Source organism: Chelonia mydas, chromosome 8 (genome assembly GCF_015237465.2).
Source record: "Chelonia mydas isolate rCheMyd1 chromosome 8, rCheMyd1.pri.v2, whole genome shotgun sequence".
Taxonomy (NCBI): domain Eukaryota; kingdom Metazoa; phylum Chordata; order Testudines; family Cheloniidae; genus Chelonia; species Chelonia mydas.
The window spans coordinates 79,535,011-79,555,310 of NC_057854.1; the positions used below are offsets into that span (position 1 = coordinate 79,535,011).

At 37.1% G+C, this 20,300-nt stretch overlaps 1 protein-coding gene across 37 annotated transcripts in view; it reads right to left on the bottom strand.

Annotated features, from left to right (window-relative positions):
* Positions 1 to 20,300, bottom strand: part of ADGRL2 (adhesion G protein-coupled receptor L2) — a 469,695-nt gene that overhangs the window by 32,646 nt on the left and 416,749 nt on the right. For 28 of the 37 annotated variants that reach the window (XM_043553100.1, XM_043553104.1, XM_043553114.1 and 25 more), the window contains 10 exons: positions 19,779 to 19,882; positions 18,752 to 18,937; positions 17,758 to 17,796; positions 14,719 to 14,902; positions 11,770 to 11,892; positions 11,257 to 11,462; positions 9,991 to 10,164; positions 8,487 to 8,696; positions 6,456 to 6,676; positions 5,073 to 5,139 (listed from right to left, as the gene is read on the bottom strand). In XM_043553100.1, the coding sequence (XP_043409035.1) occupies positions 5,073 to 5,139; positions 6,456 to 6,676; positions 8,487 to 8,696; positions 9,991 to 10,164; positions 11,257 to 11,462; positions 11,770 to 11,892; positions 14,719 to 14,902; positions 17,758 to 17,796; positions 18,752 to 18,937; positions 19,779 to 19,882 (1,514 nt within the window). The remainder of the gene's footprint in view (positions 1 to 5,072; positions 5,140 to 6,455; positions 6,677 to 8,486; positions 8,697 to 9,990; positions 10,165 to 11,256; positions 11,463 to 11,769; positions 11,893 to 14,718; positions 14,903 to 17,757; positions 17,797 to 18,751; positions 18,938 to 19,778; positions 19,883 to 20,300) is intronic. The other 9 variants (XM_043553115.1, XM_043553124.1, XM_043553106.1 and 6 more) reach the window with 1 other exon arrangement.

Here is a 20,300-nt window from a genome sequence, read left to right on the forward strand (position 1 = left end):
ATATCTGAGGATTTTACAGAGCAAGCAGCAAGTTCAATACCCTAGGGGAAGCTGGGTAATCTCTCTTTACCAATACACAGAAGTCTTGTTTCTAACCCTGCAAAATCAGACGGCACTGGACCTTAAAATGATGCCGGACTGAATACTGTCTGTCCTGCGCATCAGACCAGTGTAATTTTGAGGGAAATATTTTTGTCTCAAGTGCATTTAAAAAAAATTTGTTATAAGCTGCAGAGAGGTCTGAAAGACTAGGAATCCTAAGAAAGATAGATAAGTGGCAGAATGAAAGTCAGGAATATGACAAATGCAGGTTATCACGTCTTTCACTGCCATAGTTAGCATGTGTGTACATATAAAAACACACATCTACAATATATATTTATATACATATAAATACATATACACACAGAGACATACCAGTGAAATAACATATTTCAGTATAAGTAAAATGACCACACATTTTTCCTGTATTGATTAAATAGAACATCTATGGAATCTTTGTTTAAATAACCTTTACCAGGCGAATTTATTAGCTCCATCTGTGAGGATCATACCCCCGTAGTCCTGGCTGAGCAAGAGTCTAACCAACTTCATCCATCTTAATGGTATGAATGAACACGGAGCTATATAGAAGTCAAAATAATTCGGGCTTTTCTGACCAGAGATTATGGGAGCATACTGTTTGTTTTATAGCCATCAACCTGCTCAATTGAATCCTGCCTGCCTGAGCTTAGCAGTTTAAAATTCATTCCACACAGCCTGCAGTGCTGACATGGATATGATAAGACAGAAGAACAGAAACACCACTCTGAAGTAACCTAGCTGAACTGCACATGTTCTGACCCTTTTTGTCCTCCCTGGAGCTTTTGTTACCTGGCAAATGCAGCTCTAAAACTGTTTGTGTATCTCCAGATCTTTGCTCTTAGCGATGCAGAAGCCTATTTCTCTCTGGGACTGGCAGCCAAAGAGGTGTTCTCTGAAGAAGGCTTCTAAATGAGTGTGCAAGCTGAACTCTTACTGAACTGAATTAATTATTAAAGATGCAGATGGAACTGTCCAAATGATGAGAACAGCTCCTGATGTATCATGATCCAAGCTTTCATTAAACCATTTCAGGCATACTAATGGTTTCCCACCGCTCATTACTTACATGCTCTTTTCTCATAGATATAATGACCCTGGTGCCCATAGGCATGACAGTCTATGGAAATACTAAAGTTGAAAGTTTTATGTCTTTCTCAGAAGGCAGTTTTCCCTCACAGACCCTCACGTTGTCGTGTACAGATTTTAATGCAATTGAAATTAAAGCAGCAAACAATATTGTCTATGAATATGCATATTATTTCATTAATAAACATCATAAAAGAGAATTTAAACTAGTAACAGATGCTCAAACGATTACTAATATTAAAGTCTTTCATACCATTGATAATGAATACCCTACTCTACAAACATGGCTCTTCTCTGGTTACGTTGCACATGAGATATTATTTTTCAGCCATTACTCATCTCCCTCTCTCTTTCTCTCTCTCTCAGTTGGACGATTAGAAGCTAAAGCAATTGCAGGAGTAGAATTACTCCCAGGAACTATGCTGTGATTGCTACCTGCTGTTTCATATTTGTGAAGTTGGGAATACTGCTCCCAAAGGCCTTTAGCCACTTAGTCTAAATGATTTGCTAGAGGATAATAATATCATGGCTGATAAATAATAGTAGACTCTGACTGTACATGGTCAATATAATTTAAATGTCCTTCACCTCTGTTCTCACTCTGACCTGGTTATGAGGACACATAAATGGCCTCAGCAAAGCCCCCTTCTAGCTCCCTCAAGTGAAATGTTATATCAAATAGAGAGAAGTGACCTAGAAAGTGCTTACAGTAATGTTAAACAAAAACAAACAAAAAACACTTATAACCAGACCCTAAAGCACTGACTAGCTGAACTGTATGACAACAGACTTAGAACAGTTTTCTTTAAATGATCATAGCAATCATGACAGGTTTCAGAGTAGCAGCCATGTTAGTCTGTATCCGCAAAAAGAAAAGGAGTACTTGTGGCACCTTAGAGACTAACAAATTTATTTGAGCACAAGCTTTCGTGAGCTACAGCTCACTTCATTGGATGCATGCAGTGGAAAATACAGTGGGGAGATTTTATACACCCAGAGAACATGAAACAATGGGTGTTACCATACACACTATAATGAGAGTGATCAGGTAAGGTGAGCTATTACCAGCAGGAGAGGAAAAAAACGCCAAAACCTTTTGTAGTGATAATCAAGGTGGGCCATTTCCAGCAGTTAACAAGAAAGTGTGGGGAACAGTGTGGTGGGGGTGGGGATAAACATGGGGAAATAGATTCTGTGTGTTTACTGTGTGTAATGACCCATCTACTCCCAGTCTTTTATTCAAGCCTAATGTAATGGTGTCCAGTTTTCAAATTAATTCCAATTCTGCAGTTTCTCATTGGACTCTGTTTTTGAGGTTTTTTTTGTTGAAGAATTGCAACTTTTAGGTCTGTAATAGACTGACTAGAGAGGTTGAAGTGTTCTCTGACTGGTTTTTGAATGTTATAATTCCTGACGTCTGATTTGTGTCCATTTATTCTTTTACGTAGAGACTGTCCGGTCTGGCCAATGTACATGGCAGAAGGGCATTGCTGGCACATGATGGCATATATCACATTGGTAGACGTGCAGGTGAACGAGCCTCTGATAGTGTGGCTGATGTGATTAGGCCCTATGATGGCGTCCCCTGAATAGATATGTGGACACAGTTGGCAACGGGCTTTGTTGCAAGGATAGGTTCCTGGGTTAGTGTTTTTGTTGTGTGGTGTGTGGTTGCTGGTGAGTATTTGCTTCAGGTTGGGGGGCTGTCTGTAAGCAAGGACTGTGTACAACTTCTCCTATTGAAAGAGTATGACCTACTGTATTAAAAATGCCTTGTAAATATAGTTGAAGGCTTAGTTCTGAATCAAATTCCAAAGTGGGAGGGATTTCCTTTACTTTAAACTTTTTAAATAGACTAAACTTTGTACTACATTCTTAGTTGACCACATTCCTCATACCTCAAGGAGACTATTATCTCTCTCTCTCTCTCCCCATATATACATACACGCACTTTGACATTTGAGAAAAGAAGAGGAAATTTTACATAACAGATCCTTACAGCATTGTGACTGTATCTTTAAAATGAAGCATCTATTTGCACATTGTACACTTGTCCTTTCTTAAGTGTCCCTGCTCAATGGGTTGAAAAAACTCCATTGTTTAACAAAGGTGGCCTTCTAATAAACAAAGAGTACATCCCGAGATACATACATCTGGAAATACTTAAGCATAATATCTTAAGAAAGGATAAATCACCTATCTATAGGCTTGGCATAATTCAATTTTTTTTAAATATAATTTTGACACCAATATCGATGTTTATTTTTAAGCATTTTTTTTTCAATTTTTACCTATTTAAATGTTTACAGGTGTGGGAAATTATGGAGTGGGCCAGACAATAATTATTTAAAGACAGTAGGCATTGAAATTCAAGAAGTTAAAGCTTTATAAATTTTAAAACACAGATTGTCAACATTACGTGCCAAAATATACTAAGTGAATACCCCTAAATTAAACCCGTTCTCGAGATTTTTATTACTCTGACTAGCTATAAATTTTTATTATTATCAATGGAAATATTTTTTGATTGCCCTGTGTGTACAGTGAAATTGACTTTTACCAACGTTTAATAAAAATCAAATCCTTCCAAGCCTATCTGTCTTGGATGGTCTGGCACATCTTTTCACTGTAATTCATAGATTCAAAATACACCAATTTTCTTTCACAATTTGGGGCAGTGTAAATTATAAGATACAAAAAAAGTGCTTAAATAATTCAGTGTATAAATCAATAAAAGGCAGGAATTTAAAAATTAAGGCTGACAAACTAACCTTGAAAAAATAATACAAGAGTACAAAGCTCTAATTAGTGAAGGGAGTGTCAGAAACTTTAATTTCTTGGCTTTTGTCACAACCATGGCATTATATAAATGCATGGGATCTGGTACTTAATTGCTGTAGCTTTCTAAAAACACTAATAAAACCCACTTCACTATTCCAAAATATCGAAGTTATGAACTCTCTCTTATGTTCCTACAGAATAAATATCAGTGCGAACTCACGCACAGCTATACCTTTCAGAGCTCTGATGCCACAACCATAAAGTTGAGTTTTAAATTCATTTTGAATATACTTTTCTTCCAAATTCTTACATCTCTATTTCCACGAGTTTGAAATAACTGCAGCAGATCTTCCCCTGGCTAAATATACAACCATGCTCAATCTATTGTAAAGACTGGAATGATTCTAGGAATGGATAATGAATGAATTAACCACTCCAGTTTTAATTAAAAAAATAAATTATATATATAACTAAAATATTTCCACAACCAATTGGACTGACTCACATGGGTTTTCTATTGGGTTCACAATACATTATTATTTATATTAAAAAAAGTAAGTGTGTTTTATACATATGTTTTATACATAGAACACATAACATATATATACATATGGGAAAAAACAGTTACAAATATACACATACATAAGCATATGTATGCAGAATTATTAGATTGAATTATTTACCCAGAGGATTGGAACTTCTGTTTGAATCATTCCAGTCTGTTGGATAAATACTTAGTTACAATTTTTGAGCATGTACAAAACCGACTCAATAGACGGAAGTAATAATAATGGCCCTTTTGTAATCTGTATTTAGTACTGTATTGATCTGTCATATGACTGCCATATGACCTTTAGTATTAAAATAATAAGGACAAAAAGAAGAAGTGAAGAAGCACCAATTGAGTTTTGAACATTAATAATTTGGTCAGAACTATATTTTAAACATTCTTTTCAGCCCCTTGTTCCCATCACAAATTTGCCGTAAGTATTTTCATACAAAACTCTGAGAGTAGGGTTTGAAATGATTGATGTTACTCAACCTTCACAACGCTGTTGCTTTTGTAAAATGAGCATAAAGGGGAAGGAAAGGGTGGTGGGGGAAGAAGAAAGCACTCTTACCAGAATAATGAAGGTAACAGGCCCAATGAAACTCCAGATAAAATAGTTATCTACGTGGAGCCAGCAACTGTGGTGAAAAAGGCAATGAAAGTTAAATGATTACATTGGCTCCTGAGTTGTAAAAATGGAAAGTGCAAAACCCATCTTAAATAATCCTTGAACAGGTGTTTCATTGTGAATAGACAATAAGCCAACAACAGTGAACAAACAGTACCATCTTAATCATGGCCATTTCCCCCCCTTAGCTAGGGCTGTTTTCTTGGGTTCTCTTTAACAAGGTTGTTCATCACCTGCTCTGGTTTTCTCCTTACATACCAAAACTAATGTTTGTTTGTTTTTTTAAGAAACCCTCTCTCTCTCTTTTTAGGTTCACTCAAGGTTTTTGCTATGGACTGATGAAACCCGACATCAGTAAATGCTTTATTTTCATAGGTTTTCTATGTAATTTTCAAAATTTGCCTTTAACTTTGTATCATAAACAAAGTGCTCATTCCTGAAGAATGCAAGATAGAAAATGTTCAGATGTCATGTTTTGCTGCAAAACAGTATGATATAAATAAAATACCCCATCTGGGAGTTGAATAGTAAGAAAAAACACATATGATATTAAAGTAAATGATGCATAAACTTATCGGGTGACTTCACTTAGTGGTTCATTTTTCATATAGCCCAGCCCCCTGCTGAATCTCTTTTATTTGTCTTTCATCAGTAGCAAAATCAAGCAGCTTTCTAGAAGACAACAATATCTTCCCATACTGTAACTAATTTCATCAAAGGACAAAGTAAAACGCCATTGGAAAGCAAATTCATGCCTCCAGCAACTCAAATCGTCAGAAACATTTTATGTCTACCTTCTGTCACTTTCTATAAATATCTGTATTTTTATAAATAAAAGGCAATGGGTAATTTTAATCCTGCTCTACCCTTCTGATAAAATATTATCAAAGAAAAACATATAGGTTGGCTTATTGTACTGTCATATTTCAGAATGAGAGTTAGCCAGAGGGCCAGCTGAACAAAGAGATCTAATGAAGCATTAGCTTAAAACTGGGTGGTTAAGCCTGTCAGACACTTTAAGTTCGGAAGAATTTTTACTTAATATCCATTTGAGGCCAAAAAGTTATTTACTTTTTCAATTTGTTTCAGGTCAATCTTTTGTGTTAAAAGAAAGACCATAATTTAGAATCTGCCTCTCCAGAGTACAAATCCTCTGAACCTAGAAAATTACAAAAGACTTGATTGTAATTTGTGCATGGCATTGCCATTCTCTTACCAATAAAGCTTTCAGATGCTATTTTAGTCTGTCAGGGACACTCTGACAGCTAACAGGCTTTAAAAAAATTATTCACTTGAAAAACACTCAGGTCACTTGCAATTACTTACGCTTTCTCTGTTCCATAGCTCTTATAGTCAATAGCTGCTGAGACACCAACTACTGTGGCAGGGAAGAGGTAGCCAGCAACATAGTAGTACTTCTTCCTAGAATATTCACTTTCAAATACTTCTACTAACATGAGATAGAGCTGCACTCCTTCTAGACACATCCAGGCAAATGCTGCCAGGAAGAAAAAGTGTAAGAGGCCTGCAAATATTGGACATGCAATCTGCAAAGAAAGAGAAACATGAAAATACAAACTGCCCAAACCTTCCTAGCTAATTCAATACACTGCAAATGAAACAGTACACAATTTTGTTATGAAGGTAGTAACTGAATATATTTCTACTAGAGACCCTTCACAAGTCCAGAGTAGTTTTCACTAGTCAGAAACATATGCTAGATATTCAGAAATGTTAGTAATGTATTATGTCCACAGCAGCTGCAGAAAGTATACTCAATTGCACTATGTACATTAAGTATGGAAACAACTTATTAATATTTCTTACTGTAGAAGAATATACAGCATTAAAAACAATTCCTTAATTTTGGCACTGGGATGTTATCACTGCTGCAAGACTTATATTGTAGATGATTTGGTACATGAAGATAAATAAAGAACAGTTGGTTCTACATGTATTATTTATATCTTCTGTTTAAAATTCTTATGCAGCCATCCGAATTTTCTATCTGCTTTAATATAAAATAACTTTGCTTTTACTATTTTAGGAAGTTCTGCTGTTGTATCAGTAGCCAGTTTAGATTCACTCCTGTGTAGCTGAATGCTGGATGAAATTCTACCAAATTATGAAATTCCAAGCCACTCTCGGAGCTCTGAATGATGGGATGAATTTCACCAAAGCTTCAAAAAGTTGCATCAGACACTCAGAGGTCTTTGGTGCAGAAAGGTCATATGTTTCTGGTACATCAACATTTAATTTCAGCACCAGTTTGACAAGTACCCTTTAAATCACCTATCTTTATTAACATATGCTTCTGAATGGAAAAACACTACTTCCCTTTAAGAGGGAAATAGAAGCTATAATGGTATTTTTGATGCCTGCAAATATTATTTGTGAACATGTCCATCTTAACCTTTTGTAACACCTTTTTTCATAGATTCATAGATATTTAGGTCAGAAGGGACCATTATGATCATCTAGTCTGACCTCCTGCACAACGCAGGCCACAGAATTTCACCCACCACTCCTGCAAAAAACCTCACACCTATATCTGTGCTATTGAAGTCCTCAAATCATAGTTTAAAGACTTCAAGGAGCAGAGAATCCTCCAGCAAGTGACCCGTGCCCCATGCTACAGAGGAAGGCGAAAAACCTCCAGGGCCTCTTCCAATCTGCCCTGGAGGAAAATTCCCTCCCGACCCCAAATATGGCGATCAGCTACACCCTGAGCATATGGGCAAGATTCATCAGCCAGATACTACAGAAAATTCTTTCCTGGGTAACTCTGATCCCACCCCATCTAATATCCCATCACAGCCATTGGGCCTATTTACCATGAATATTTAATTACCAAAACCATGTTATCCCATCATACCATCTCCTCCATAAACTTATCGAGTTTAATCTTAAAGCCAGATAGATCTTTTGCCCGCACTGCTTCCCTTGGAAGGCTATTCCAAAACTTCACTCCTCTGATGGTTAGAAACCTTTGTCTAATTTCTAGTCTAAATTTCCTGGTGGCCAGTTTATATCCATTTGTTCTTGTGTCCACATTGGTACTGAGCTTAAATAATTCCTCTCCCTCTCCAGTATTTATCCCTCTGATATATTTATAGAGAGCAATCATATCTCCCCTCAACCTTCTTTTAGTTAGGCTAAACAAGCCAAGCTCCTTGAGTCTCCTTTCATAAGACAAGTTTTCCATTCCTCGGATCATCCTAGTAGCCCTTTATCCCGGCCTTGCTGTGTCAGTTACATTCAGAAACTTAAAAGCTTGGCAGTGGTGTCATATTTAAATTCACATCCATTTCAAACAGTCATTTTCACAGAACAAGATCAATATGCACACAGACTTACTTTGTATTCTGTTTTATCGATGCCTATTAGGAAAATGAACTCTGCAATGAATAGGTTGATACAAAGATTCTTGTGAATAGTATTACGATCACTTTGCAGGCCACGGAAGAAACAGAATGTGAAGATGCAGATGGCCAGGCATACAAGGGAGATGACAATTCCCACCCAGGTGATGACAGTAAGGAGTAGCTCATGCACTCCATCTTTGTACTGAAAATAATCAAGAATGGAGAAAATTAATATGGACATTTATCAGTACAAACAGAAGATCATTTAAACAGGTAACAGCTAGAAAATTCCTGATGAATTTTATAAATGACAGAAGAAACGTGCTGAGTATTTTATTAATCTTATGTCAGGCTTATCCACTGTTCAGGATTAGTGTGGGTGCAAGAAACGCAGTGAGTGCACAGAGATAGAAATTTGAACTAGATCAGATAATATTTTTCTTTTTTCATGGTGACCTGTAAGCTTGAAGAAAATTCTGTGGAAGAGACTTGTACCGTGAATGTATTGCTGTACACATGTGCAGATACAGAAGAAAATTCTTATAATAGTCTATAAGAGAAAACCTTGTTTTTTTCCTACAAACCTAAGACTCTATATTCAAAAAGCCTGAGTGGAAGTATGTGCACATTCATCATGAAGAAATCAATTAGAACAAAAAAAAAAAGCAGAGTAACTCAGCTGACCCTTCAACTTATAACACAAACTCAAACCTCATTTTCAGGTAAAGACTGGTTCAGAAGATTGTCCTTGCTTTCACTAGCCACAGGGTCAACCCTGTCATTCTCCTTGGTTTTGTTTTTTATATTGGTTGTATGGTTCAGCAACTCACTGGCAGCTTCTTTGCCGGGCTATGCTGCTGCTACGTTTATATTTGCAGGCACTCTTGGGCTTCCCTATTTAGCCGCTCTCCAAAGTGCACAATGTCCAGGCAAAGTCCCAGAGCTGTTCAAATGTCACATGCTCTGGGACTTTAGAAATCTCATAGGCACCCTGGTGTGCAGCTAGATGGAAAAGCTCCATAGTGCAAGGAAGTTTGAAGAACCCAGTAAAGAGGCTGCTGGACCTTATCATTAGTATAGCAGCTTGTGTTTAAGGGAGGGCATAGAATACACAAGCTTCTCCACAATTCATATCCAACTGTATCTGGGAGTTTGTTAAAGGCATGGGGCTAGAAGTTGAATGGAGGGACCAGAAACCTGTCCAGTACTGGGAAAGCACATCTGGTCAAAAAATTTCAAAAACAAGATTGTGACAAAAAACAGAAACATTTTTTTTTTTAAAATGTCCCCCTCATCTTGTGATCAGCTTTATGGAAGAGGGAGGGAGAAAGGTCATATGGAGAGGAAGCTGCGCTGGGAAGTGATGCATGAAAGTTGGAAATGCTCAGAGATATGTCTGAGATTTGGATAAGCATCTGAACTTTTGCTTTCTTCTACATATTAAAGCCAAACGTTCAAAGGTTTGCTCTGTACTGACTAGAAGCATCATTACTTACCGCAATTTCCCTATGGGCCATAAGGATTGCAAAGTTTGTTAGGTGGCTGCAAGCACAAGATGTATGAGTTTTATTTGTGTCAATCAGCTTGCACCCCTGAGTGGACCAATATCCCATCATAGTCCTCTCTGAGTAGTTCCAGAAGGAGCAATTTGCATTGAAATAATTGTCAGGCTGGGGGATAAAAGCATAAAATAAAATTAGGATTTTACACTCTAAGATGGCAATAACAGTTGTTCAATATATGTAAAAGGTAATTTAGATTAAACTTTGCATGTTTCGGACTATAAAGTTTTTCATCAGCAAAGTTGTGGACTATGTTGTACAAGGCAGACATCTAGTTTAAAAGGGACTTTATAGTCCGAAACACTTTAATGTGTAATCTCAATTACTGTAGACCCAATTTTAAACAATTACAATTTCCTTCTTACGATTTTATGCACTGATGGTGCATTGTAGCCCTTTTTTTTTCTTTCTGCAAAATTAAAACTGAATTTATTCTGTAGGATTTCACCTGTATCTGACCATTTAAAAACACTGTCCCTTTTCTATTCTCATTTTTAAGCAAACCAAAGTTGCACATAAAAGGCACCGGGAAAGGTTAGCTCCTCGAGGCCTACTTCAAGGAGAACTTGCTGAAGTAGATACAAAAGAGAAAAATCCACACGTTTTTCTGAGCCAGTCCTGATAGTTTACCGTGCCCACTCTTTTGGCATGGGAACAGGAAGAACCCAACTCAAACAGCAGAGTGAAAGAGCATAGTGAAAAGAAACATGGATTTAGCAGTCATGAGGAAGATGGGCAGCAAACTTTGAGGCACTGGAGACTGTAGAAGCTAGACTCTGTTCTCTGTTGAATAAATCTATTTAAATAATTTGTAAAGGTTTCCCAAAGATGGCCCAGAATTAAAGTAAGTATTCCAAGTGTCATTTAATTTTGCTACATTAAACAGGCAGAGTCATAACAATTAATATTTTTTTATCCTGCTGCTAAGGTAAGAGTTAATTTTCACTTAGAAACAAATTAGAGAGTCATTTACATTTTCATGTTGATTACTGAATTAACTTTCATTAAGAATACACTTAAGTTCTAATAATCACTGAACCAGGCTCATTTAATTTTATGTTCATAGACTTAAATAAACTTGTGTCTCTGACCTAGTCCAACATTTAAAATTCAAATGGAAGGAAGGTGTTTTTTTCCCTGCTTTGCTCTTCTCTCTTGCTGATTTTATGACCTTCCTATTAATTCATTAGCATAACTTACATCAATGTGTTCCAGGGTAAAAAGCACAGGATCAGTCAGGTACACACGGCTGGACTCCTTGTTGATGGAGGCTGCGATGACGTGGGAGTTCACTGCAATGGTACTGTTCCGACCAACGAAGTCACTACCCAGCTTTATGGTCGCATTTTCGGTACTGAGGAAGCGTCCCAAACTTTTGTAAATGATGAAAACCAATTTTGCTAATCCTAGTAAAGGAAAACTCCCATTATAATGTCATGGAATTGTAGGTGAAGAGTACAATGTGTGCTGAATAATCTATTGTCTAAATGCAAAATAAAACATCAGCAAAGAGGAATGCATTATGCAGGATTTGGATTCCAACCAAAGAGACTTACACATACTCCATACAAGAAAGAGCCCTTGAACAGCTATTTTTACTTCTGCTAGCCAATGTATTAACATATTCAAAAATGTAAGATTTAAATTACTATTGCTTTAAATGTGTATTTCGCACAGATTAAAGAGTCAGATTGTTTATGTGCCCAAACTTACCATTCCTGCTGTTCTGTTTCACAGTGTTTGCGGAGAGTTGGATCAAATTGCCTCCTTCACTGCCCTGAGGAAATTTCAAGTCCTGCACCTGGCCTTCTGTACTGAGCACTGCAACTTCCAGAACTAGTCGGACCAAACACAAACCAACAGGGAAGGGGAGAAAAAAAAACGGAGAAAACATTTTTTGTGGTCAGATTATAATGTGGCAGGTGATAACTTTCTGAAAACTCCTTATTCTGCTGTCCTTGTTTGCCTCTACAAGACAGAGGCTTGCTGGCATGTTTCAACTATGTGGACCTAGTTTCTTTAAACTTTAATTAAACCTAGTTCATACTACCAAAGTAATAGCACTTCAGTGGTGAAAACATGATAACAACACCTTGTTTTATTGTGTGCGTACAAGACATCACTTTAAAAACACTGTAAACTCTTAGGTTGAAGAAATGCTTAATTTTTGGAGCAAAGAGTGTCTCTACTGCATAAACTGTTAGTGTCTGTCTACAGTTTTTAATAGCAATTATGCAGTACTAAGGCTATCCTAAAATACTGTAAATAGCTAGGTGCGTTTAAATAGTATAGTTCTGTGAATCTCTGTATTTGTGTCTAGAAAAGTCCCAAATATCGGTTTTCTGCATGTATGTTAAAGAGTTGTTGAAAGACATTTTATGTTTATGTATTTTAAAAAGATTTAAATGCTACTATCAGTTTTTTACATTTTAACTCAGGCTTATATAGTGCAGAACTGAGGTTTTATAGAATTACCTTGCAAGGTTGGATGCTCTTTGATAAGTAAAATTACTCAGTTCAGGACAGTCCACTTATCAGGAAATATCTTTGCCTCAGTGTTAAAACTTGGCATTTATGCCCACCTGTACGTCACATTTGACAATGATTTCAATTTTTCCCCCTACATATTCTGAAGGATGAACACAAATGCTTCCAATAACCAACAAAACAGTTAATGTACAAGAACATGACAGATCTACAGTGGTTTTTGCATGGAGACTATTTATTTGACTAATAAGTTCAGTATAGGGTGACCAGATAGCAAGTGTAAAAAATCGGGACGGGGGGTGGGTATTTAGGTGCCTGTATAAGAAAAAGTCCCGAAAATCGGGACTGTCCCTATAAAATCTGGTCACCCTACTTCAGTATAAGTATAAATTGTGACATCCTGGGTCACTGAAGTCAATGCAACTTTTACCACTGAGTTCAATGAAGGGGTGGGGGGCAGTATTTCACTCAGAATGTCTTTAAATGGGAGAGAGGGAAAACTGTGGGGAATGGAGGGGACAGGTAGTCCACTGCCAGCCTTTCTGGAGTTAAGATTTTAGGTTGCTCTATTTCTGAATGCCATTTAGTTTAATGGGAGCTGTGTTTGCATAGCTGGTCTGTTAGGCCTTGACAGACATCAGCAGCCTTGACATGAACAATACATTATTTTGATTTGAAGGCAGCTTCTCCTGAGCACTGACATACAAGTAGTCCCATTGAACTCAACAGAACTACTTGTACATCCGTGATTGAAAGATCAGGGGCCTAGATACACAATCTACTTTAAAGGAAGCTGTTCCCTTACAAGAGGCATGTAGGCTAATTTGCAAAAGGTGCGTCCTTACTCTTTTTCAAGGGGAAAAAAGTAAAGGTAAAAATATGAATGAAAAATGTCTTCAATTAAGTCAGACAAGAGAGAATACATTTTTAAAAATTATTCTTTAACAGTTAAATCCAGCTCAAATTCTCAAAAGCTTTTCACAAAGAGATTCTATCCAAAATCCTAATAAGGGAGTGAAACTTTTGTAATGACAATCGGTGTAACTACTTAGTAGTGATAGTAATAAATTAGTGATGGTGATACACATTTTTGTGTGAAGGTTCTATAATTAGGCAGGCAGAGTGACCACTACAAAAAGTAAAGGCCACCCAGAATTTGAATTTACAAGTGCACAGTTCACACCAATATTACTTTGCTTACAATGTGATGTTTAGGATGCAGTTTTAAGAGAGAAAATAGAGGTTTAAAATATTATTTGTTTGGATTAAAATCTGAGTTGATCTAGAGGCCTTTCACCTGGAGACCGTAAGTACCCAGCAGTTCCACATTGTTCTCAAACCCCTATCCAAAACATTATTTATTCAATACTCTTCCCATTCCCAAATCTCTCGGTCCAATCCCCAAGCCTCTGACCCAGCACCTCAGCATCACATGCTTCCCTTTCCCCTTGTACCTCACTGAGGACTGACTCATCAGTACACTAAAGACATTTTAATTTTATGGACCAGCAGTGGGTTTAACTGTCACAAAACTATACCTATATTTGTAGATCCCTAATGCTGAGCCCTTCATCGGTGCCACCATTTAAATTCTAAATTATGTTCCAAGTATCTGCAGCTATTTTGCAATCTATGGAGCATGGCTATTCTGCATTATGGGAGATGTAGTCGCATTTTCACCTGAAGGCAGTTATGTTTAATATAAACATTTGGTCCATGTTCTATGTGCCTAAAAAATGTAACTGGCAGAGCACATTCCAGAAAGTAATTTAAATTCATTAGGAACAGATTATATATAATGGGAAAACATTTCCACAGCTCCACAGCAAGCATTTCACTTACTTCAGAAAATCCATTCTCTGGCATTTAAGCACTATTCATATCCATACATTTTGCTAATGATTTTTCAATTGTAGATGAACTTTTCAACATGAATTACTTTACTTTTTTACATAGCATTAATTATGCTACAGAAGAATAGGTTTTTTTAACTAATTAAGAAAACACCCCAATTTATGAACACTTTTTACCCCAGATGGGAAACTGCAGCTCACTACCAAGTACTGCAGACCCCAGCTTTCTTAGTGTACTGTGACTATTAACCTTGGTTTTTGTTTTCTTCTCATACCGGGATTTGCAGTACTTGAAACTACACTTGAAGACATATTAACTTACCAATGTTTTCGGTGGGCATTGAGACTCTAGTTGGTTCTAAGAGATTGTCAGCCAAGACAAAAGCCCCTTCTTCTAGTGTATCAAGTAACATTGTTGCAGCGTGTGCTTGTTCGGAAGAATTCATATCTTTCCAGGATTCTAGAGCTTCAGGCCTGAGCAGGTTGTTCACTGTGTCAACGATTGCCTGTATTCATTAGAAAACTACCATTAGGTGTGATTGCCCTAGGCAGTGGGAGAAAGTTTCCAACGTTATCTGGTGACAATTATAATATTTAACTGTCAAGATTATTTACTCTGATTTAATGGCACCAGAAAACTATTTTCAACATAAAAATATTTCCAACCCTTTACTGAACTAGCACAAATAGAGATGCACTAGACACCAGCTGTGTGTTATCTGTCACTGGTAAACATGCAGATCTGGCTTGTTTCATATCAGATATGAAGACTGTGTTATTAATGTGCTGAGAAATGTAAGAACCAATGCCAATGGTCTTGCCTGAAGCTTAATACTGAAGTTAATGTCAAAAAATATAATTCACATTTAGAAAATACTAATACCAAAGTCAGCATTCCAAAGTTTAGGCTAAAAAGGCAATACTATTATCCTGCAAACTTAACACAATACATGCAGCTACAGTACCATAAGCTGTTGTCTAATACAAACTCTCTCTTTTATTATAAGAGGCATGAAATGAAGTTGCCTCAGTAGTTATAAAATAATCTGCACCACTCTTTCTCCCCTTTCCTGTACCTGTTGACAAATACTTAGAAGCTTACTAACTTCCATTCCTGCACAATGGTCATTCAACAAAGGAAATCAGTAGCGCAAACAAGATGCCCACTGACTGACCCTGTTATCTGTGAAAGCATAATTACAAAACTGAACAAAGTTCTCATTTTTGAAAGTCTACACTGTGAAAACTATATTATTATGTATTAGGGTTCATTAAGCTGCATATAAAACAACAGTAAGTAAGGAGAAAAGGGAATTTGAAGAGACATCATTACATTCTCTTTACAAAATAATCCAATCAATCACAGTAATCAGTTAATCAATTGAAGGCAGGCTCTTACATTAATGCATAATGTAGCTGTGCATTGAATATGCCATGCATTGCTGAATCATTGTCCCATTTACCTAGTCATAATGTGTCATTAAGCATATATATAATTTGATCAGTTTAAAAGCACTGGGAATCGAAACGAAACACATTAGACAAACAAAAATATTGGTTTGGAAAACTACACTGTGCACATGAATGAATAGGAAAAGTTGGTCGAAGCTATTGTCAGACCAAGATTAATTAGCCTAATCCATCTTTATATCCTCTTTCTGCCAGCACCGTGAGCCACTACAACCTTCCTGGCGGGTTGAAGATACTTCGAAGTGGCATTAAAAGGTTTTTTTTCTTTCTCTAATGGGAGACAGAATAGTCAAATGCTCACACTGATACTGCTGCAGCCATTAATTAGAGTGGAACAGAAATTGGTCTGTAGAGGCCAGATTCATTAGTCACCAAGAAATACAGATTGGAGCCTCTAATCTGCGGTACAATTGAATCCTCTGTCACCAAGTGGGAACTTGCTTCATTTGCATAGTGTAAGTCAGCTTTTGATTTCTAATTTCAAGAGGTTTGTTATTTTTATCTTAACAGAGAAGCTCATTTGAGACTCATTGAAAATGATACCGGTCAAAAATTAAGGTCGTGCTACTGTTTCTTGTGTATCTATATACGGCGCTGATTATATGCATTCATTAACTCGAAGCATGCCTTATATACTATGGTACAATCTAACTCGATGTATTTCTTCAGTGGAATCAAAATGATTAGCAATATAAAAATATTTCTGAGGTGCTCTCTCCTCCCTGCCAAAGGCGGCGGGGGGGAATAAAAGACTATTTTTGTCCCAATGACACACGTGTCCTGGGCAATACACCAATTACTACATTTCCCATTAACTTATATCTTAAAAGGTGAACTGCAAATGAATTATGAAAATTCAATCCCATTCCAACAATATCTGCTGTGCTCCCCATTAACCAGGCTAAAAGGGACAATTAAAATATTATTATTTGAAATCTGATTCCACCACTCCTATTTCTTTTTTCCTTTTGGATCTCAGAGTAACTATTCTTGCTGTGACCAAACAGCTCCCATTTCTATGCAAGGCTCCAGCCTGTGAAGGTTGGTGACTGGAGCAGTCCTATATAAAGGGGGGAATGTCAGATAAGAGGCTTTTCTTTTTATTATGTTGTGCGGTGTTTCAAAGTTTTTATTACTCTTGTATTATATCCCATAGGGTGTAAGCAAAAATTAATAATATTTAAAAAAACTTTGAAAAACCGTGCAATATAATTTTTAAAAGCCCCTTACGTGATCCACTCTAGGCCAGTTTCTTCCACTAGCAGTACTGAGTGGTGGCAGTGACATAACTGGCACAGCATCACAGTGTGGGAACGGGGCACTGCAGGGATGGAGGCTGCAGAATCTGCAAGAAACTGAAAGTCAGGTAACAATATACTGCATGCCCCCTGTAGCTTAGCTAATGGGGCACTTGGCACATACTGTACTGTAACGTTACAGGAATGATTTTATTTTTATTTGCAGTCCACTCCCTTAAATTGCTGAATCTGACCTTAGTAATGTCTCTTAACAAAAATCTCTGGAATTTAAGATTGCACCTCAGAAAAAGGGAGAAACTAGCAATATGACACCATTTCCGTTTCATTGACTTTTTTTCTCCACGAATGTAACACAAGGAAACAGAGATATTATCATCTCCAAATCACAATGCTCATTACTGTTCTTGTACTTTTGGATTGGGGGCAGGGGGGCAGGAGAAGAGTTGTAAGCGCTGATCATTTGCTTATTCTGAGAGTATTATACCTGTGCAAAGCCAACATTTGTACAGTTGATATGGGGCACAAAACACATTTATCAAAGACTGAAATACATAGGATCATGCAGCAAGATGATAAAGCGTGGCAGGTTGCTGAAGCAGGGTGAAAGCAGGGTGACAGCACAGGAGAGATACCTTAAGGTAAGCCCTGCATGTCTTCTCTCGTTTTTGGAGCTTTTTAGTAAGAAAAAAGAAAATCAGAGGTTAGACACATTCTGGAAGCTACAGAAATATCCAAAAATTAGTCTGGTGTGTCAAATCTGCAGTATGCAGAATCCAGATGTCTCTCTAGTTTTAGCCCAATGTACTTCCATGGGGCCATGCAACATTCTTGGAGAACACTATGCCCCAACCATATACCTGGTTATAACCTTCCTTTCCTCCATCAACGGGAGTTCTGTTCAAACTATGGGTAGACTATGGGCATATGCTTGGTCTTTGGAAAAACTCTGCTCAGCAATATAGCTAGGGATTTTGAATAAAACCATCAACCACTCCTGCAAGAGCTAATATGCCAAGAATGTAGCTGCCAGAGTGGGAGATGTGAGAGGATGGGATGGTCTTTCCAAAACAGACTGGGTGAAAAATCCTTAATTTATATTGTGCTGACTGAATCACAGCGGGCAAGAGACAACCCGTGCCCTGAAGTTTACCACCCACAACAGGAAAACTGGAATGATAATCTTATTATGATTCACATTCAAGAACATCAAGAGATAGTTTTATCTGTGATCATATTTGCCAGTAGTAATAACTGGGTACATGTTTAATATACCCAATTATCATTAGTAACTAATGCTCGGGTCTTAAATGGACTAACAAAGGCTCTGATCCTGCAATGGGTTTCCATGAAGATACGCTACTCCCCAGAGTTCAATAGTGTCACTTCTTCTCAAACCAGAGGTGATATATTCAATATTTGAATAAGCATACACACATTTTATATTTGAACCCAGTCATCTACTGAGCGTCATGTCAGCCAGTTAATAAAATTTATACTTTATTGTGGATTTGTTTTTTTCTTAAATCTTTATTTGTACAATAGGAGTAAAGCACAGATTTGGCAGTAATGTTTCTGAAAGGAAAAAAAAGATTATCCTAGCAAATGGAGGTGTGGGAAGCTGTGTACCTTGTTATAACTCCGCCCGGCTGAGTCTTTTTCACTAGGCCTCAGTTCTTGCAGTTGAGCATCAAGAATGTCCACCAACTGTTCCATCAACCTCACTGATGAACTCACATCACCAGCAAAAACTGGTCCTTTGGTGTGTTTAGCCAGCTCATTGGCCAGACTAGCAGCATTTTCTCCACTTCTGATCTGAAATGACAATTTATATTATCTCAGCAGGATCCGCTGTTCTGCTTGTGGCTTCCAATTCTTATTCTCTATATACCTTTGTTGTGGTGAAATAATCATTTGCACGTACGTTGAAATCCGCAACTAATTGAACCAAAAACTTTATGTCCGCAGATTAAAAGCTCTTAGATCCATGACACACAAAAGCAGTTCTTAACAGCCATCAAATCCAGAAATCAGATTGGTGATTTTGGGCCAGATCTTCTTTTCATCTTCACTTTTATTTTACCACTGTTATCAGACACTAATAAATCTTTTTGTTCATACCAGTGTTTGAGGCATTTGAAAGTCAAGCAGCTGGTAGTGATGGCAAATTATTTAGTTTCATAAACCTCACTAATGCTCATTAGGGAGGGGAAGCACAAAAAGTGATGCTGCACTCTAATCATATTCTGTTTTTAATGCACTTTTTTAGAATTTTAGTTTCTTCCATCATTTTCAGTTAGCTAAACATCTGCTTATACAGTATATATTTTGGTGTGCACTTTATAGTACTTGATTTATTAGGTGAATGTACTTTTTTCTATTGAACATCAAAAAGCGTGTCTGAATTTAATAGGAATGAAATTAAGCAAGCATGGACCCATTAAAAGAGTTTAATTTAGAAAACAGCTTACCAAAGAACACATGTGAATCTAGCTTTCAGTAAATGCTTTACAGACAAAGTATGCATAATTCTTTCTGCTTTTAAATTGAACAAAGAGTAATAAAGATGGTTTCAACATACAAAGCTGAATAATTTATGTTCAGAGTTAAAACCCTTAATCACCAGTGTGTATCATATTAAAAGGTTCCAACCAACCTTCTGAGCCAGCTGATTTACCCAGTGTGAGGTACAGTTGCTAAGATCAGGGCCCTTAGGGTTCCATGTTCCAGTGGAAACCATGCAGAGATACGAGGCAGTTCCTACAACAGATGTAGAAACAACAGTGAAATTGAAACCATTTTTCTGCATGCATTCGGGAAATCAGCTACAATGCACTCCATACTCTATATTAAATTTTGAATAGCACTAGTGGAAACAACTGACAATAACTGACAAAATGTAAGAAAATAATGTAAATTACAAACGGCAATACACAAGTCAGGGTAAAGTATCAGACTTTCACAGTAAACAAACAAAAAGCTCTTGATTTTCCCTAGAAATCACCCAGAGAGCAGCTCCTAATGGGAAAGGCAGCTGTAAAGCAAGCTTCTCTACAGTTCTCAAGCAAAGACCTAAAGTTTGCCCTGGATTCTTGAAAAGTGTGTGTGAGGTAATTCTGTACCTATTCTCAAATGCCTTTTATAGATCAAAGCCTGAACAAACGCTACATACTTCAAG